General features: G+C 40.6%; 1 protein-coding gene across 2 annotated transcripts in view; it reads right to left on the minus strand.

Moving 5' to 3' along the window:
• Window positions 1-3,981: 3,981 nt before the first annotated feature.
• The window catches only part of LOC125899466 (dehydrogenase/reductase SDR family member on chromosome X-like), a 53,844-nt gene continuing 39,781 nt past the window's right edge, over window positions 3,982-18,044 (minus strand). For both annotated transcript variants that reach the window (XM_049593838.1, XM_049593839.1), the window contains 3 exons: window positions 17,223-17,430; window positions 15,063-15,270; window positions 3,982-7,047 (listed from right to left, as the gene is read on the minus strand). In XM_049593838.1, the coding sequence (XP_049449795.1) occupies window positions 6,868-7,047; window positions 15,063-15,270; window positions 17,223-17,430 (596 nt within the window). In that variant the 3' untranslated portion in view covers window positions 3,982-6,867. The remainder of the gene's footprint in view (window positions 7,048-15,062; window positions 15,271-17,222; window positions 17,431-18,044) is intronic.

Consider the following 18,044-nt stretch of genomic DNA (forward strand, 5'->3'; position numbering starts at 1 on the left):
AAGATTGACTCTGACTAACATTCATCTCTAAATAATATCAAGAATCTGTCAGTTGTCAGGCTACAAAAGACCATATCAGGTAGAGGTCTATCTATAATCAAAAATAGTGCTGATACATTTTAGCAGCTGCAGCTCAGGTAGATCAGGTTGGTTATTCATTTTAGGACTACTGGTGCACATGTCCTGAAAAAAACCTATTTTAATAGCATGCTACTATTTGAAGGTATGTTGTTCAGGATTGTCAGCAAAAGTTAAAGTAGAGGCCAACCCCATATTCACTCTCGTTTGGTGTTTCCCCTCCCTACATTTGCACTTTTTTCGGCACCGTGTCTCTTAGATGCCTGCTGCTTACGGTCTGTTACCTTTTTATAAAGTCTCAACCTCACCTGAGTGCTGTGGGGGTACACACACAGAATGTTTTGAAGACAGCAAATAAGAACGAAATAAGAAAATACAGGCAGAGGGCAGAGTCACCGCCACACACTGAGAGTGGGTCATAGCACCATATTCTGGGCCTTCTGCATAAGCAGTCTCTTGGGGCCCCCAGCCCTTGCTCTATTGATCCATGCCTCTCTCACGCACCTTTTGAATTTTATTTATTTTTTTTTACCAAGTCAGTTTTCCTTTTCTTTTTTGGAATCCTGATTTCCCTCTGGGGGAAAGACATGACAGTGAATATTGGTGCTCCAGCAGCTTAAGCAGTCACTCAGCTTCAGCTGCATTAAGAGTCGAGTCCTAATGCGGGGTGGACTAAACCATTTTGTGCCTTAAAGGGGTTAAAGAGACCTATGAGAGCTTCCACTATAAGTTCAGTATTTATAACAATGTATTCAGTCAATTTAAATTAAGCTCAGCGAAAGTTCAATCAGGAAGACTTTCTTTGCGCTCATCCATCCACAATTCTTTCCCTCCCTCTCCCACTGCTTCATCGGCTGACTATGGGTGTTCACTCTTCTAGTTATCCAATCAAACTTTGCCACAATCTCTATCAGCCAGCTCTCTCCTCTGCTGCCCTCCTGTTCACCTCCAGCCATCGTATCGAGTCCAGGACAAGCTCAACAGAGGCTCATTCCTCTACTCATCCAGATCACAAGCACTTCTCCATCTTCTCAGCATCTTAGCTTCACCACCTCTATCACCACCAGCGTCTAGACCGCGGGGGGGTCATTATTCAACTATGGATTCATCATCCTCCTTAAATCATACCATCTCTACGGGGTCTTATCGCCAAAGACGTTTCACATTTTTCATTCTTAGGTGCGCATGTTAACATTTTTTTCACTAAAAAACACAAGTCTCTCCTGATTGACATTTAGTTATGTCACTAATTACTTACAAATTAAAAAACTGCAATCAAAGGCAGACTTTTCATTCAAGGTTTTTTGAAAAATCCTGCATGGTGTATTTTTGAAGGCATCAGTGAAACACTAAATGGTCCAAATCTGATAATAGGACAAACTGAAACAACAAATAGACAAAATTCTGACCCAATGGCAAATGTACATTGTGGGGACTCAACTTCCTTATGGGGACAAAACCTAGTCCCCATAATGAAGGTTGATCATTAAATGTAGGATGAAGACTTGATTTAAGGTTAGGGTTAGGGTTAGGTTCAGATTCAGGGTACAGTTACACAAGTGGTGAATATGGTTAGGGTAGGTCAATGTAAAGTCCTATGAAGTGATGGAAACACGACTGTGTGTGTGTGTGTGTGTGTGTGTGTGTGTGAGTTTCAGTGGTGGATCTCGGAATATCTCCAAAGTTCAGACTGTGCTCGAGGCTCACTGTCTCATGCTACGTGTCATCAGTCTGACAGTTTCTCACTCACACACAGTGTAAAGGACAGAGAGCAAGAGTGGCACAATGATATGTTTATTGAGAGGCTTTGGATAATAGAAAAGGTGGTGGCTGCTGCTGGAATGTCACAACCATTGACAAAAAACATGGACATGAACTCCCTTATCTAGACACACACATACGCACTCACTCGCACTCTGACACGCACACACTTGTGACCTCCACCGCCATCACTCCAAAGAGAGAAAAAACTCACGGCAATGCACAGGACAAGACGATAATCACAGTTTCTACGAGCTCATTTCTACATGAAAAAATTCACAGTTACACACGTATGAGGGAGATTTTCTTCTTAGGCACGGCAAAAGCAATAAGATGTGTATCACAACAACAACAAAATAATGATAAAAATAAAACATTTTTGCACATGTCATAAATCCTCAGGGGGCCAGATGGACTGAATATTTACACTGGATCTGAGGTGGAAACATCCTCTGTGTGCAGCCCGCAGGGACGCAAGGGAAAGGTCGCACTTGCAGTCAAAGGAGACAATGGTATAGGGCGATATGGCAATAAAGGTGAAAGGACAAGTTAATGTCTGCATGTGTTTTCTCTTAGTACCAGAGTAAGGACTCAGCTCATCTGTTCACCCCCTGTATACATCTTTATAGTATCTCTCTTCCTATACATATACACATTTAGGATTTGCAGAACTTGGGACTGAAACATTTAATATAAATGTAATCCCAGGTCAGAAAGAAGAATGGCTATTAGAAGGTTGTCAGTCTACACACAGCTCCACTGGTCAATGTCCAGCGGTGACAACGCTTTAAAATGATCATATACGAATAAATCACATAAAGACAATATCACAGACAGTTACTTGGGCTGTTTTTTTTTTTGTTTGTTTTTTTGTTTTTGCTCTTTTTCTATATTTTCCATTCAAGTTCAGAAACTTCACTGTGTTGTCCTGTCTGTGTAGAGCGCTTCAGGAGTACGGTAAATATATAACAAGGTAAGCACTGATAATTTAGCAGCCCTCGTCTGTGCGCTGACACAACAAGAACACCAAGGCAGACCCTCACACTCCTCCTCGCCTCGTCTTTGGAAAACCTTGTGCTCAAATAGGAAAGACAGCCAGTGACGTTCTCCCTGTCTCTCCCTCTCAGGTATTAATACATCTACTGTGGCGGCTTGACTATGCAAAACACGGTAGCTCTTTGACAGGATGTAGCTCACACTGTAGCCATGTACTTTTTTTAAATGAGCACTGCTGAGTAGTAAGCTGGTGTTTGTATTCGTGTGAAGGGAAGCGAGCGCATTTGTTTAACGGGCCTAGATTTTTGTTGTCTGTTATTCTGTTATTTAGTCAGTACCTTACAGTAGCCTCGGGGAACCACGCAGTCAAACAAGGAAGCACTGAGGCGATAAAACAGTTGGTTTCCGAGCAGTTTGACAGCACTGAGTAGAAGAAAAGGTGCTCAAGAACTGAGGAGTATTGCTGGCATTTATAGTCAATTTCCACACAACTACTACACCCAAAAAAACCCATCAAACCTAAGAGATGTTTCGCTTTAAATTAGGATTTTAAACATGAATTCAACTTCCTTTTCAAATAAACTAAGGATCGTGATATTTGGCAAAATGATGTTCAGTCAAAAGTGAAATTGAAATTGGTTTAATTCAATCAAAGTCCACACACAGAACCCTGACTGGCTCACTGGAGTCAGCAACTCTGTTTCAAATTAGGTAACGCCTAATTAGTACTCAACTTCTTGGAAAGAAAAAATCTAACGTAAGAATGAGGTCTGAAATGAACATCCAAGCGAAAATGCAGGTCAGGTATAGGATTAGGGTTAAGTTTAACATTGAACAGCTTGGACTGCACATTTCATTTAGTCAAAATAGCTTACTTGCCAAAATCAATCTAAAAAAAAGTTGACAGACATCTAACATCATTTTATATTTACAGATATTAATAGATAGCAGTTGGGTCACTGCATCCCATCCAATCATGTCTTCATATGTTAATCCAAAACTGACGTCTAAATAAAGTAATTAAATTACAAATTTATGGCCGTCCCTACCTCAAGTATTGATATTTAGCCTGCCAATCGGAACTAAGTTAAGCTGTGATGTGTTTTCCTGAAGTTACGCTACATTCATGCCATATCAAAGTTATCGTAATTATCAGCTTCCACCTTGTGAATGTTCAATCAATATTCAACTAATCCAGTCACTGACTTGCAGGACTAACACACACAAGTTGTGAGCATGGGAATCTCTTCTATCTCTACGATCCATCCCTTATGACATGAACGCAGCATTTTTTAAAGACGGACCATCCAGACTCTGTATTTCATCATAATGAGCTAACAAGGCCTGTCACATTTCAAAGGCTCCTTCACAAAAGGCCAAGAAACACTGCCACTCCTTTTTTATTTAACAGCTGGCCCCTTAAGATCCCTAAATCCATTGTGCGCTGATTGACTGCTCAATGAAGCATTCAGGCAATCGTTGTCAAACTCGTAAATTCACGCGATCACGTCACATTGACCAGGTACTTCATCACCGGTAATCATTTCACATGGACTACACCGACAAGAGGTTGTAAATAATGGAAGGCATGAACTCCACTATTTGCAGCATGGACGTGTTGATCACAGGGCATTACAAATAAATGGAAGTCATACGTATATATCTACCTTCAACCTGGGCCACGTGGTGTTTAACATCACAGCTCTTACTGGAAACTTCATTGGCTGTTTGATGGCAAAATCCTATGACTGAGTTGACGATGAGCGCCTGAATGCATCATTAGTTTTTATCTCTGTAAGCCTAGACTGGCATCTCATTTGGCGGGGAGGAGCAGGTTCAACCTGACCTTCACAGGGCTGCATCCTTCGGAGGATTCGGCCCCTGACACATCTTCAAACTGCGTGAAAAACAATACAACTTTAAATGAACCATTTAAAACATTGCACATTAAAAACATCTTCTAGAAACTTTTTCACAAATGTAGACGGCGAAATTTTGAATTCCTGATATTATGGGTAACTTGAAGCTGGTATATTTTTCATTTATACACTTTCACTCTCTTGGGCTCCTGTTCTGAATGTCTGGCTCTGTGCTACTGGCTGAATTAGCTACCACAGTGATACTATTGCTTCACATACGGTAACGATTGCTGGATGCTCAGTGGCAGTATTCAAAGCAACAATATACACGTACAGCAATGAGATGGCATGTGGGGCAAGATTTATTTTAGCCAAAACTTGTTAATTTGAGATCAAACTTTTCATCTTCACAGCTAAAATGGTTTATCACAGTGGAGATGGCATTATGGCGCAATGTGCGTGTGTGTGTGTTTGTGTGCGTGAGTGTTTTCCTGCATGAGTAACAGATGTGTTTGTTTGCTGTGTGCTTGTTTAGATAAGCCTGTGCCTGGATGTACGGCTTCCAATGTTTCCAAGCGAGTGTGTGTGTCAGCTCAGCAGATGGAGTTTGATTCTCACCACTGGGAAATCTCAATCCCACAATGCACTGGGAGTGGCGCCAAATGAGGAAGCAGCAACAGCAGCAATGAGGAACCAATCACAGTTTAAATACTGAGAAAAAAAAAAGTGCTTTCCCTCTCCCTTGTTTTCCAGTGGCCATTGTTGTGCTATCCATCGAAATGAATGGGGTCTAGAGCATGAGTGAATTCTCAACTCATGATCATTAAAACACACACATGTATCACAGACACAGTAAAACCGATTAACACAGATCACAAAGGAAAATGGGGACAGTGTGTTGGTTCCCCATCAATCCCTTTTTGTTTCTGAGCAGAAAAAAGCAAACACAAACGTCTGGAAATCCTGACTTCACAAAATGTCTTCTTCCCCACAACAAAACCGACTGTCTCATCACTCTCAGGTCTATAGGGGGAAATTATTCCAAATTTAGGCCTACTTTTACATGGGATCTCTCCCTTTTATTCAGTGTCTTGTCCCAAATCCCCTGATCAGTCCGAAGGAACGTCTTTTGTTGGATTGCTGAGCCATGGAAAGAGAGAAAGGAAAGAGACGTTGATCGTGTTTTCCCAGCATCTTCATAAGAACAGTGGAATTCACCTAAAACACAGCTTATTATACACCTACCAGCAGTTAGGATGAGGATTCAGTAGCGACCAGTAAAAGCACAAGAATGAACCCGAAAATAAGGTGCAGTACTGCGAGATGATCTGTTATATCGTGATTTGTAAAAGCCAACTGATGACATCACATTCCCTTGCCACAGCAAGGTGGGTTCAGACTTGAAAAATCAAGTCATTGTTACGGTGCCTGAATGCGTGTGTGTTCGTGTGTGTGTGTGTGTGTGTACTAGGGCTTGACCGATATGTCATCCTGAAGCCAGTGTACGACGCCAAAACTCAGCTTTTGAACTGACATGTTATTATGTCCAAAAAGCATCTTAATGTCTGCTGAGACTTTTATTGTCGGGATGAAAAAGCCTCTAAAGCAGCATTTAGCTCACTGAGGGACAGTGAACGTTTTCACTGCAAGCAAGACTAATGACATTAAGGCAGAGTGAGGCAGGTGTCATTGCGGGTTTTTGAATGTGACACCATGGAATGATTTCTCTGGCCGGACATCAGGTTTGTTATGATCAGGGAATGAACTTTACCATATCAGAGATGGATGACGACTGATATCTGTTCATAACTAAATGTTAGCAGCTGCCCAGTCTCTACGACAGCAAAATCATATATCGATAGTGTTTGTATGTGTTTGCTTGCTCATAGCGAAAAAAAAAAAAATCCATGCCCTGTAGCCCTTCTTTGGCGGGTCTGGCACAAATACGAGCTCTTCACTCCCTTAATAACCATCACAGTTCAGCGGTGGATTGTGAGATTGTCAACATAAATGGCTACAAACACCTCGATGTGAGGTATGAGTGGGGAAAAAAAAAACAAAAACACTGAGATAAAAAGGGAGAAGGAGAAGGTGGCTGGTTGGCCCGAGTTAAGGGTCTTTATCTGATGCTTTCATCGAGGTGTAGTCCAGTTAGTCGTCTTTTCGTCCCATGCTACTGCAGGCCCAGCAACTGAACGCTGGTTTCCCATAGGCTCAGCTGCAGCTGGGGGTCAAAGGTGGGTGGTGTTGTCATCTCCCTACACCCATTGGCCCAGTAGCCTCCACCACACTCTCCCTCCAGGGCCGGTGACAGAGCGGCGTACACAACAGTGGCAGCGCCCTCTGCAGGAGTCTGAGAAACACACACACACAAACACACACATCTATAAATATATATGAATATATACACATATCTGATTTTCTTTCCATAAGCATCAAAAGGAATTGGAGTGACTGCAGGATGACGAGTTCAACAACAAGTTATAACTGCAAAAAACAAATAATGTGTCTGAATGTGTGTGTTTGTTTGTGTGAATGCCAGAGGAGGACCGATGTCACTGTATGTTAGCGTCAGGGAAAACAAGGCTCAGGGTGTGTGTGCGTGTGGGTGTGTATGCATGCCTGTGTTAGTACTGATGCATTTTAACAATGATCTCAGTGTCAGCTGTGAGACCAGGAGCAGGTTTCAGAGCAGAGAGGGGATCACATCCTGCGAGCATCAACAGTACACTTGCATACTGAATCATTGTGTGTGTTTGTGTGTGTGTTGTAGTACTCCACAATATTTCCAAACATGAATTTTAATTGTTCCTCTGAATGAATTAGTATTTTGCTTGCAGGGCTAAATCTTTCAGTACAAGTGACGATACAGGCAAACACTACTTTTACTACATTATTTATGTTGCTGTGTTTTCACACACAGAGAAGGGTTTAATTGTGGAGAGCAACTTTTGGTGAGAAGAAAATCAAACAAACATTTCCATGGATACAGGCCAGTAATTTCATTGCTCATAATGTCTGATTGCTTATGACTTTCCAGCAAAAGTGTCAGACCTTCGCCCTTGTAATTTTTCTATTGGCTGTCTGGTGGTATTAAAGGGGCTATTAATCTTTACTTCTTTCAGGGTTCCCACACATTTTTACTAATGAATTTTTCAGAACTTTTCCATAATTTTTAAATAATATTTAACCCCATCTCCGTGACTATATTTAACAAGTTTAAAATGGGTAGGCCTTTTAAAGCAAAACTGCTAGTGCTCGCTCACTTTACTTGCTTGTTAGACATACCTGCTGCCAACTGGCTGCTTACGCCAACAGACCAGACGGTCACCTATGAGTATGAAGGCCACACCCCTTTTGGGAAACAGAAAACCAAAGATTCTACTTTTGTCAGTGCAATTTGCCAGGTCTTCAGATTATAGTTGTGACAAGTCTGTATGCATTTTCTTGGCAAACAAACATTTGTTTCGTAGACATGTCAAATAATTGTTCGCAATACCTTACGAAATTAAGGTTGATCGCTGCCATGACCCGTCAGTCTTCCCTCATCCACATGGATCTGTGACTGGAAAAGGGGTGTGGCCTTGGGGATCATGCAATAATGTGATGATGAGATGCCAGTGTGGTCTATGTGTATCACACAATAATAGTGACGTTTCAATGGTCACACAGCGCAGCATTAAATTTTAAATTATTAACATTAGGAATGTATTTCATGTTATATCAGACATGTTTTGGGATTTTTATGAATGTATATTAAACAATAGCCAAAAACATATATATTCAAAACTTTTCCAAAACATTCTCTTACTTCCAAACCATTTCTAGGCCTGGATTTTCCTGCCCATGGGATGTTGTATTCAGCAGCATTATTGTGTCTTGTTTACTTTTGTAAATGTTTCCTGTCCTTTCCCTTCCTCTCTGAGATGTATTTACCCATATTTACCCAAGACAGAATGTCCTTGGTGTGTGATGTTTCAATACTTCAATTGTTTTCTTGAAAATAACAAAATACATATATATATAAAAATATATATATATGTAAAAAAATAAATATATTTGTTAACATATAAAAGGCTCAGCAGTAATGTTTTTTTTAACAAGGGGGTTAGAAATCTACATGCCCAAAGTCATTTTTTTACTTATCCATATAAAAACAGTTTCATTTATAGGCGGTTATAAAATAACAGCAAAGGACAAAAAGACGTGCCTGTGTACAACAACCCCGTTTTACCTGCCTTGTTCTCAACAAACTGCACATTGCATAGTTGGAGTTTTGCCACATCCTCTAACACCACCCAACTGAAATCCTGTTTCCTGGGTAATTAAAATGCTTGCCTGTGCTTCAGTTCAGAAGCTTTGTCTTAACCAATCGCCATTCAGGAGAGACCGATCAATACTGCGTATGTGCAACTGTCAACAGAGATAAATAGCAAGTGAGATGGCTCACTCCTTAGCTTCTTCCATCATCAACTCCAGATACAACAATGGGTTTAATTATTTATTACCACAGAATGACTGACTTACATCCACATAATGGAGGGGGACCTCGCTTACAGAGTCTCCCATGTTGTTCTACAGTAGCAGAACGGACAACCAAACACTGGCTCTAGGCAGGATCATTTGTGCTTTTCACGTTGGCCACCAAGTGTCAGTTCTGCAACCCCACTGCTAGATGCCTTTAGGCAAGAATGTAATAATATTTTTTTTTACTTCCCACCTCTGGAAAAACATAAAACAAGATTTTGACAGTTCAATAATTCTTCATTAGGGCATGAGAGACTTATGTCATTGTAAAAGGACAGATACACTACAGCTAAGAACAGGGAGATATTTGTAAGAAAGTACATTTTGATCGCTGAACTAAAGAAGTTAGAACAATAGTATATGAGGGACCCCAACGATTCAGAATGAAAGACATTAGTGCTACTTGCAAACTACATTATAGTTCATGCAGAAACATAATTTGTTCTACAAAAACTTCGGAGAAAATAGTTTGGGAGAGGTGATAAAGTGATCAAATATTAGCCTTAAAACTGAAACAAACCCAGAATAACTCCTCATTTCCTGTCATTCATAAAGACAAGAACTAATATTTGAACCTCATAAAAAAAAAAATTCAAAAGAATAACTCAAAACTATATAAATCTGAATGTTTGTCTTTGGCTTTGTTGAAAGAAACTGAGATAGAATATTTGGAAAGACAATTTCTCATAGTCAGAGATAAAGGCTGCCAGCAACACATTGGCTCTTCAAAAAGCACCAGGAAAGGAGTGTCACAGTATTGACTTTCATAAATGCAGTACTGATCCCCTTCCTCACTTTACTATGTAATAACATTATTGTCAATCAGTCAATGCCGCACAGTACGAATTTTACTGTGATTCTTCTGTTGCAAAATCCAGGCAAAGACCATTTTGCAAATGAATAATTTCCATTACTAAGTCTGCTGAATAATGATGTGTTTTCAAAGATGCTTGCAATACATCTTGAGTGAGTGGTTTCATCTTTAATTCATGTCGATCAAGTGGGGTTTCACGCTGGCCGCCTCACCTCTAGTAGCACGAGGACGCTTTTAAATATGATGTCAAGAGCGGTACAGTTCAGCATCCAGCTGGGGCAATGTCGATGGATGCTGAGGCATCAGTTGACAGGATTAAATAGCCACTTCCCCCCCCCATATTTATAATTATACTTTTAAAATTGGGCTGTGGTCCAATGTGTATACAGTGGGTTAAAGCTTTCCATTCATGGGCCATGGCTAAAGAACTTCATAGATGCCTTTCTATTTCTGGGTTATCCCTGTCTTCATGTCCAATTTGGAAGAATTCACTATTCACGGCTGTAGGGTAACTGGTTTTTAATAGGGTTTGGCAGCAGAAAAATATTACTAAACTGTGTCAATTGCTTTCTGGTGCTATTAATATGCGAATGAATGAACTGATGAACTGAAAATGCAGTATCATTTAAATGATGCCAAGGGCTTTCGGTACAAACAGTTAAAGATTTTACTAGGAAGTTACATTGCTAAGGGCATCACCGCTAAACATAACCACTAATGACAAAAAAGCAACAACAAAAAGGCGGCAGTGAGTGGCAAAGAGTTTCCCAACTTCAGAAAACTCATGTCATAAACTTTTTATAGCTGTTGCATAAATATAAGATCACAGTGGCAAAAAGACCTAGGAGTATTTCTCACTATGGCATTGAAATTTTTTAATCAAATTGTGTTAGATGTAAAGTCGTTCGGCAAGGTAAATGGAATGACAGTAGAGAGGACCGTACTTGCTCATTGAAAACTGAGAAAACCAAATTGTTTTGACCTGGAGAAGAGGCTTACAGATTATTTAGATTTGATATCAGTCGAACGAGCACCCACAGCTCTTCAGGAACGAAATAGCGGTCTCACAGACACTTGGAATCTAATCAGGTCATCTCTGAATATTTTCACATCAACTGGATCTTTTTTTTTTTTTTGTTTGAAGTAGTCAGTATGCTGATGATTTGTTCTTAAGTAAAGAGTGTTACTCTGGTCCTCCGTGCTAGGCTGAAGGCACAGCAAAGAGTTTGGCTGGTGGTGTCTCCACCTCAACACTCCTTGTTGCTCCAAACCTCACATTTGACTGTCTGTTGTTCTGTGTCTGTCTCTTGCATGTCCCAGGTATTAATTTTTTGGAATACAAAAACCTCAAAAGAGGCTACTCATTTCTGCTCACCTGTTGCTTTGTTGTATTAAACTTTACTGCTTTGTCTGCCAAGAATACCGTATCTTTCCCCACATTATTCACTAATTACAATGACTACTTCCTGCAAATATTGATTGCGGCATGCTACCAACAGGTGCTGCCGGTTTCATCGACTATTAAAGATCATCACATTGTGATTTTAGATTATTATGATTTATGCCTTTGTCAATAATTACACCGATAAGGCACAACATTAAAACCACTGACATGTAATGTAAATAACATCTATCATCTCTCTACAGTGCAATGTTTGCCTAGGAAACCTTGAGTCCTGGCATTTGTGTGAATGCCACCTGACATGCACCACCAAGTGAAACACTATTTCAGATCAAGTACATCTCGTCATTGCAACAGCACTCCCTGATGGCAGCGGCCTCCCAAGCAGGACAATGTGTTCTGCCAAACCTCAAAAACTGCTCAGGAATGGCCCGGGGAATGTGATTAAAAAACTCAAGGTGTTGACTTGGCCTAAAAAATTCCCCAGATTCCGAACCAATCAAGCATCTATGGGATGTATCAGTACCCCACCTTGCAATGCACAGGGCTCAAAGAGTCTGGAGCCAGAGGCCCTGTGTCCATGTCTCGACAGGTCAAAGCCATGTCTGATCCACAGCGATCTCTACGGTACCACTGTGTACCATGGATGTTCAATTGGATTGGGATCTGGGGACTACAGAGGTCGGGCTGATGCCTTGAGCTCTTTGTCGCATTCCTTGGGCCATTCCTGAACAGCCATGGACACAGGACCTCTGGGGTACCTGTATGTCCCACAGATAAGGAGGTGTACTTGGTCTGCAACAGTGTTTGGGTGGCGGGTGCATGTCATCCACATTAATACCAGGACCCACTGTCAAGGATTCACAGCAGAACACTGCATTGTAATAAAATGATCAATAGTATTCACTTCATCCATCAGTGGTTTTAATCTGTGGCTGATAGATGTATTCCTCATCTACCTCTTTGACTGTTCTCGTCCTGGATTAATAAAGTCCTCTTTCTTCTAGCTCTTCAAGTTCTCTCTCTACAATATCTCCTAGCCTTTGGCTCTGCATGCACCTAAATGTTACGGCTCTACATAAATAGGTGTCGTAATGGGAGAGAATCACAGGTTGTGTGTTTGTGCGTGTGTGTGTTAATGATTACATGCATGAGTGTGTGTGATTAATGTGTTTGCGTATGTGGGGCAGAACCATCCCAAAGGTTGTGCTCGAAGGCAAATGCCTGTGACAATTGCAGTTTTGGGCACGCACACACACACGTCTCCTTCCATTAAATCCCAGGGACATTAACAGCAGCCTGCGGCCAGCGCTTTGAGCTAGGCAAGAAATGTTTTAAAATATAACACACAGTGAACAGCCTGCCTTGATTTCTAGTAGCAGCTCCATTTTCAGTGACGTGGATAGACTGTGTGTATGTGTGTGTGTGCATGCTTGAGTATGTTTCATCTTGTATAATAAAATCGTGAATGTCTGCACTTGAGTTTGTTGTTTCAGGTCACTGCAGTAGGTTAAACAAAGTTAAACAGTGTCGCAGCAGCTCCTTAACAAGAGAACAGACCATGTGGACTGCAAAGTTACTGCAATCATCACCATTTTGCTGCAGACATCCAAGATTTCATCTTCAACAGTTCAGCTTTAAAGTCAATCAACGAAAACCTAAGCTCCTCTGGGTACAAGCTTGTACAATGTGTTTTATCACTGCAAAAGACTTGGATTGCAGATCTGTTGAGTCCTTTTTTTTGTGTGCATGTCTTTCACTACGGAAGCCGAGAACAGCTGTGTTTGCAGTTGTTTTAATGCCGTTATCTCAACATCACAAACTTCGTTAACCTGAAATAACGAGATAATCAACCCGTTATCACAAGAAAACAATTATTACTCATTACTAACATTTATCAGAGGTCAGGAGTGACATGCCAGCATGTATAGATGTAAGACATAACTTAACATCAAATACTCTGACAACACTGTGATCATGGACACCACTGACTCACCGGGACAATTACAGACTGAGTTGGACACTTTTGCAGGGTGGTGTAGGCAGAACTGTCTTGACCTCAACTCCTCCATAACAAAAGAACTGGTGATTGACTTCCATAAAGCCGCCTCCATCATCCCTCCTCTGTCAGTTAACAATCAGCCAATTGAAAGGGTCAATTCATACAGATATCTCGGGACCATAATCGACCATAAACTCACCTTTCACACAAACAGTGAAGCCATCTTCTCCAAATGTCAGCAGCGCCTCTTTTTTTCTCAGGAAACTTCACAGACTCCAGGTTCACCAATCAGTTTTAGCAGCTTTCTACAAGTGTTTCACTGAATCAGTTATTTCCTTCAACATATCAGCCTGGTTTGGTTCACTGTCCAACATCCACCGCAATCCACTAAACAAAATCATAACAATGAGCAGTAAAATAATCGGACTGGCACAGGAACCACTTCTCAGCATCTACAATAGAAGGACTAAACAACAAGTTTTTCAGATAGCTTAAGAAGACACCACCCACACACTGCACAGCCATTACAAACTCCTACCCCCAGGTCTCAGGTACAGATCTCTTGCTTTTAAAACAAAGACAGCCATGTCCAGCTTTGAACCCTCATTCATCAGATTATTGAATAACAGCTGATTTGATCTGGTATGTGTATGCTTGAGGGTGTGTGTGTGTTTGTTTATTTTCTCTCCTTTTAACATTTGTATTTGTATTTTTAACTTTTTAACATTTGTATTTATCTATTTATTTTGTTTAATATGCACTGTCGCTCTTCACAGACGAAGTTCCTAACGGAAAAATAAAGTTCTTTGAAATGAATTGAATTGAATTAAGAACTAACAGTTCTGTTATGAATCCTCCTCGACAGTCATGGCGATGATTTTGAAGGCTGAAATCAGGTTTGATTGGATGAACCAGAGTTCTCCATTGTCATCTGTTGATCTCAAGAAACAAAAACAAAAGTTGTGTTCTTGTGATAAACTGTCTCTTCATCTTGAGCAATCTGCCTTTTATTTTCTTGAGAATAAACAAAAATTGACTCTTATCACAAGAAAACAAGCTGTTATCTTGAGATAATTGAAAAAAATAATTACAAGCACCATTGTTCTCGGCTTCCATATTTCACAGACCTTTAGAAAACACTTAGATACATCACATTATCTTATGGACATTTAGATAATAGAGATCTAGCAAGAACAACAGCAGAATAAACTGCAGTTTGAGGGATCAAGGAAAATTTTAAAGTAACAAAGATTAGGGCCTTGGTGTCCTTCAAATGTTCCGTAACCATAAAGTAACTGAATCAAAATCGAGGATTAGAGACAAAGTATTTTGAGCTGAGAGGGAAAACTACCCATTGGTAACGTGGAAAAACACAAAGTATACTCTTCAACAGTAAAATTACTGGGGAGAAAAATTACACACCCTATAAAAAGGCTTTAGTTAATAAATAATGCTATCTGGTTTCTGATCAAAAACGGTGGAACTGTGTTTAAACCAAAGCTTTATTTTTCCACAGTTAATTATCACGTGTGCTTTAATATTTGTCATGTCTGCTTTGCTGCCTTGCAGGGTGACATAAATCAAATGTGTGAATGAAAGATGAAAGTCAGGACAGTGTTTTACCTTGAAGAGCAGGCGAGCAATGGCGCTCTGTGCCAGGCAGAGGGGCGTCCAGAGGTGGCGATAGAGAGCAGTATCCACCATGCCAGGATCCACAGCACATGAACTCAGTGGGAAGCCTCCACGCTGCAGCTCCTGGTGGAGGTGGGAACTAAATAACAGCTGGGCCAGCTTACTGCGACAATAAGCAGCATGGGCTGAATAACACTGGCTGGAGAGGGGGAAGGCAATAAACACTGTCAGACCTTTACACTGGAACTATGAAATGAGCTTCTGTTAAATATAACAGACAAAAGCAGGTAAGCAGCTGTTTTCTCTTCAGTTTATTCTGATAAACTGTTGCCACATATAGGTGATATTTTTCCATGTCCTGCTCAACAAGGCCAAGTTCTTCTTTCAGTGGAAATATAACAAGACCTCGCTGAATCATCAGGCTCAACCAGCCAACAAGGCCGCACAGTGTCATTGATGTGAAGCATGTGAAACCAAACAACATCGTTGGACTGCCGAGCTGCAGTGCCAGCTATCTACAAAGATCTATGACTCAGGAATTCCAGTCCAACTTGCACAGACTATCTGCAATGAAAGTGACAGCAGTTTAATTATTTTTTACTGTTTAGCAGAGGCAGCGCACAATACATGTATTATACCAGATACGGATAAAAGCTAGTATTCATTTGTAGTTCTTGAGTGGAAGCCACTAGTGACGCAAAGAGTAACAGAGATTAAAAAAGACATGTTGTAGTAAATCAAAACCTTGTGACAGAGGTGTAAGGGTAAAAACAGACAGTTCATCTGCACAAGAAATTACCAATCAGTCACTCAGTACCAGTGCTGGCTACCTTCAGTGTTTCGTAGCTCAGTGAAAAGTATATCCAATTTTCACACCAACCAGGCAGTCAGTGCTAAACTGCAGTTTCTTCCTTTTTATCATCTGCAGTTTGTGCCTGTTTGAAGATTTACAGCTCAGATATACAGCTCGCAAAGTGATTTTAATATCATTTTGATAGCACTGAATATATTTACATATCTGTTGATTTAAAACGTTGATGCACAGACTCCCTGTGATATTATACTAATATCATATGCAAACAGCTTCTCCTACTAAAAGACACATCTGTGAAACAAGATTAAACTGCCTGAGTGTATGCTCACTTGAGGATAATGATGCTGCATGTTATATTTTTATTTTAGCAGGTGGTACAAGTGCAACATGTAAAACCTCTCTCACACACACAGCTGTAAAATCAGAATTTGTTTTAACAGCTATTACTTTCCTTTCCTCTTGTGGACAGTACTGACGGGTCCTCACACAAGACTGCTGCTGTAACTCTCCTTTCCTTTACAGTAGGTAAGTCTGTCAGTTAGCTACAAGGCAGCTACATTCAGAACCTCACAACTTAAGATCTTAGCTTTTGGTAGCAAATTGCTGTTAAGCTAAAATCGGGTCACAGTTATATCTTGTAATATTATATTTCTGTCATCTTCAAATGACCCTTGTAGGCATCACTGAGGCCCTGCCAGCTATTATAGTGGACACCTGCATTCAGAACTGAAACAAGTTTGCGTCAGCTTTGGATAGTTTACATTACTTTATATTCTTTAACAAACTGGGAGAGGCTAAGCACATTGGTGTGTGCCTTTGCCCAACACAATATAGATATTCAGGCTGCTAATGCTTCTGGACAGCTGTGCTGCTAAGTGGAATGATACTGAGCCAACTGGAGCCAACAGCTGTCCACTAGTGCCAACAGGAAAATGAGATACTTGTGTTGGTGATGCCAGCACAGAAAGAGTGCAGGTGAGTGTGACAAGTTGGGATTTGAAATGTTTTTGCAACAAACAAAACAAAACAGGTAAAGTTAAATTCTTGTTTACTACTATGGTATTACTTTTGTAGTTTTAGTCATTGGTGTTTGTTTACATCCTGTTTAATTATCTGATGTCACTGTGTTCCCGAATCTCTCAAATCAAGTTGGTCCAATGTTGTTGTTTCTTATAAGATTGTAGGAAAAGTAAAAAACTAATTTCCCAGTAAAAAAAAAAAAGAGTAATCATTTACAAATTGATTAAATGTTCTTTAAACGTCATTCTTTTTGTAAAAGGCCTGCTCTGTAATATATCATCTGATATGGTTGTGATTACGTGTGTGTGTGAGCCTACCAGCTATTTAAATCGTTAAGTCTGATCTTGCCGATGCGATGGGCAGAGGAGGAGACGTTGACCACACGTGAGAAGTGACCACACTTCCCAGAATCCTTCAGTGTGTCCAGGAGCAGGCAGGTTAACAGGAAGTGGCCTAAGTAGTTTATGCCAAAGTGCTGCTCAAATCCATCCTCAGTACGGCCCTCAGGAACCAGCATGACACCCGCTTGACACACAGAAACAAAAACACACACACATACAATCACTTAAAGCACACAAAAATACATTTCAATGGGGGTGTAACAGTGCTGAAACTGACTCAACTGCAACATAAATGTCCACTGTTCTCGTGTTGTGGTGCCAATTTCTGCCACCTCAAGAAATCCAGCCTGTTGAGCTATCATTACGTTATGAGGCGGCACCCCCAACATGGCTGCTAACAATGCTGAGATTTCATGACTGGTGATGAGTGGGTGACTGGTGCCACACAACCTGGGTTTGGGTGGGTGAGGGGGTCAAAAAGTGACAAAGCCGAGTTCTGAGTAAGACATACATAACTTACAGAATCATTGCATGCAACAGTCCACCTTCCACGTTCTCTCCCACTCTCTGTCATTGTCTTCTCTCCTTCTCTCTCCTTAACACACATAAGTATGTGCCATGGCGCTCAGTCCTTGTCTCTGTCCTTGTCTCTGTCCTTGTCTAGACTGATAATCTTTATTTAGTTTATTTATAAGTTAAGTTCATTCATAAAGTTAATCAACCTCAGTTTTCCTTAGTGTTCTTGACATGTTCTTGTACTTGACTTAATACGGCCCAGATTTTTCCCATTTTTTCTTA

This window comes from Epinephelus fuscoguttatus, linkage group LG13 (assembly GCF_011397635.1).
Source record: "Epinephelus fuscoguttatus linkage group LG13, E.fuscoguttatus.final_Chr_v1".
NCBI lineage: Eukaryota > Metazoa > Chordata > Actinopteri > Perciformes > Serranidae > Epinephelus > Epinephelus fuscoguttatus.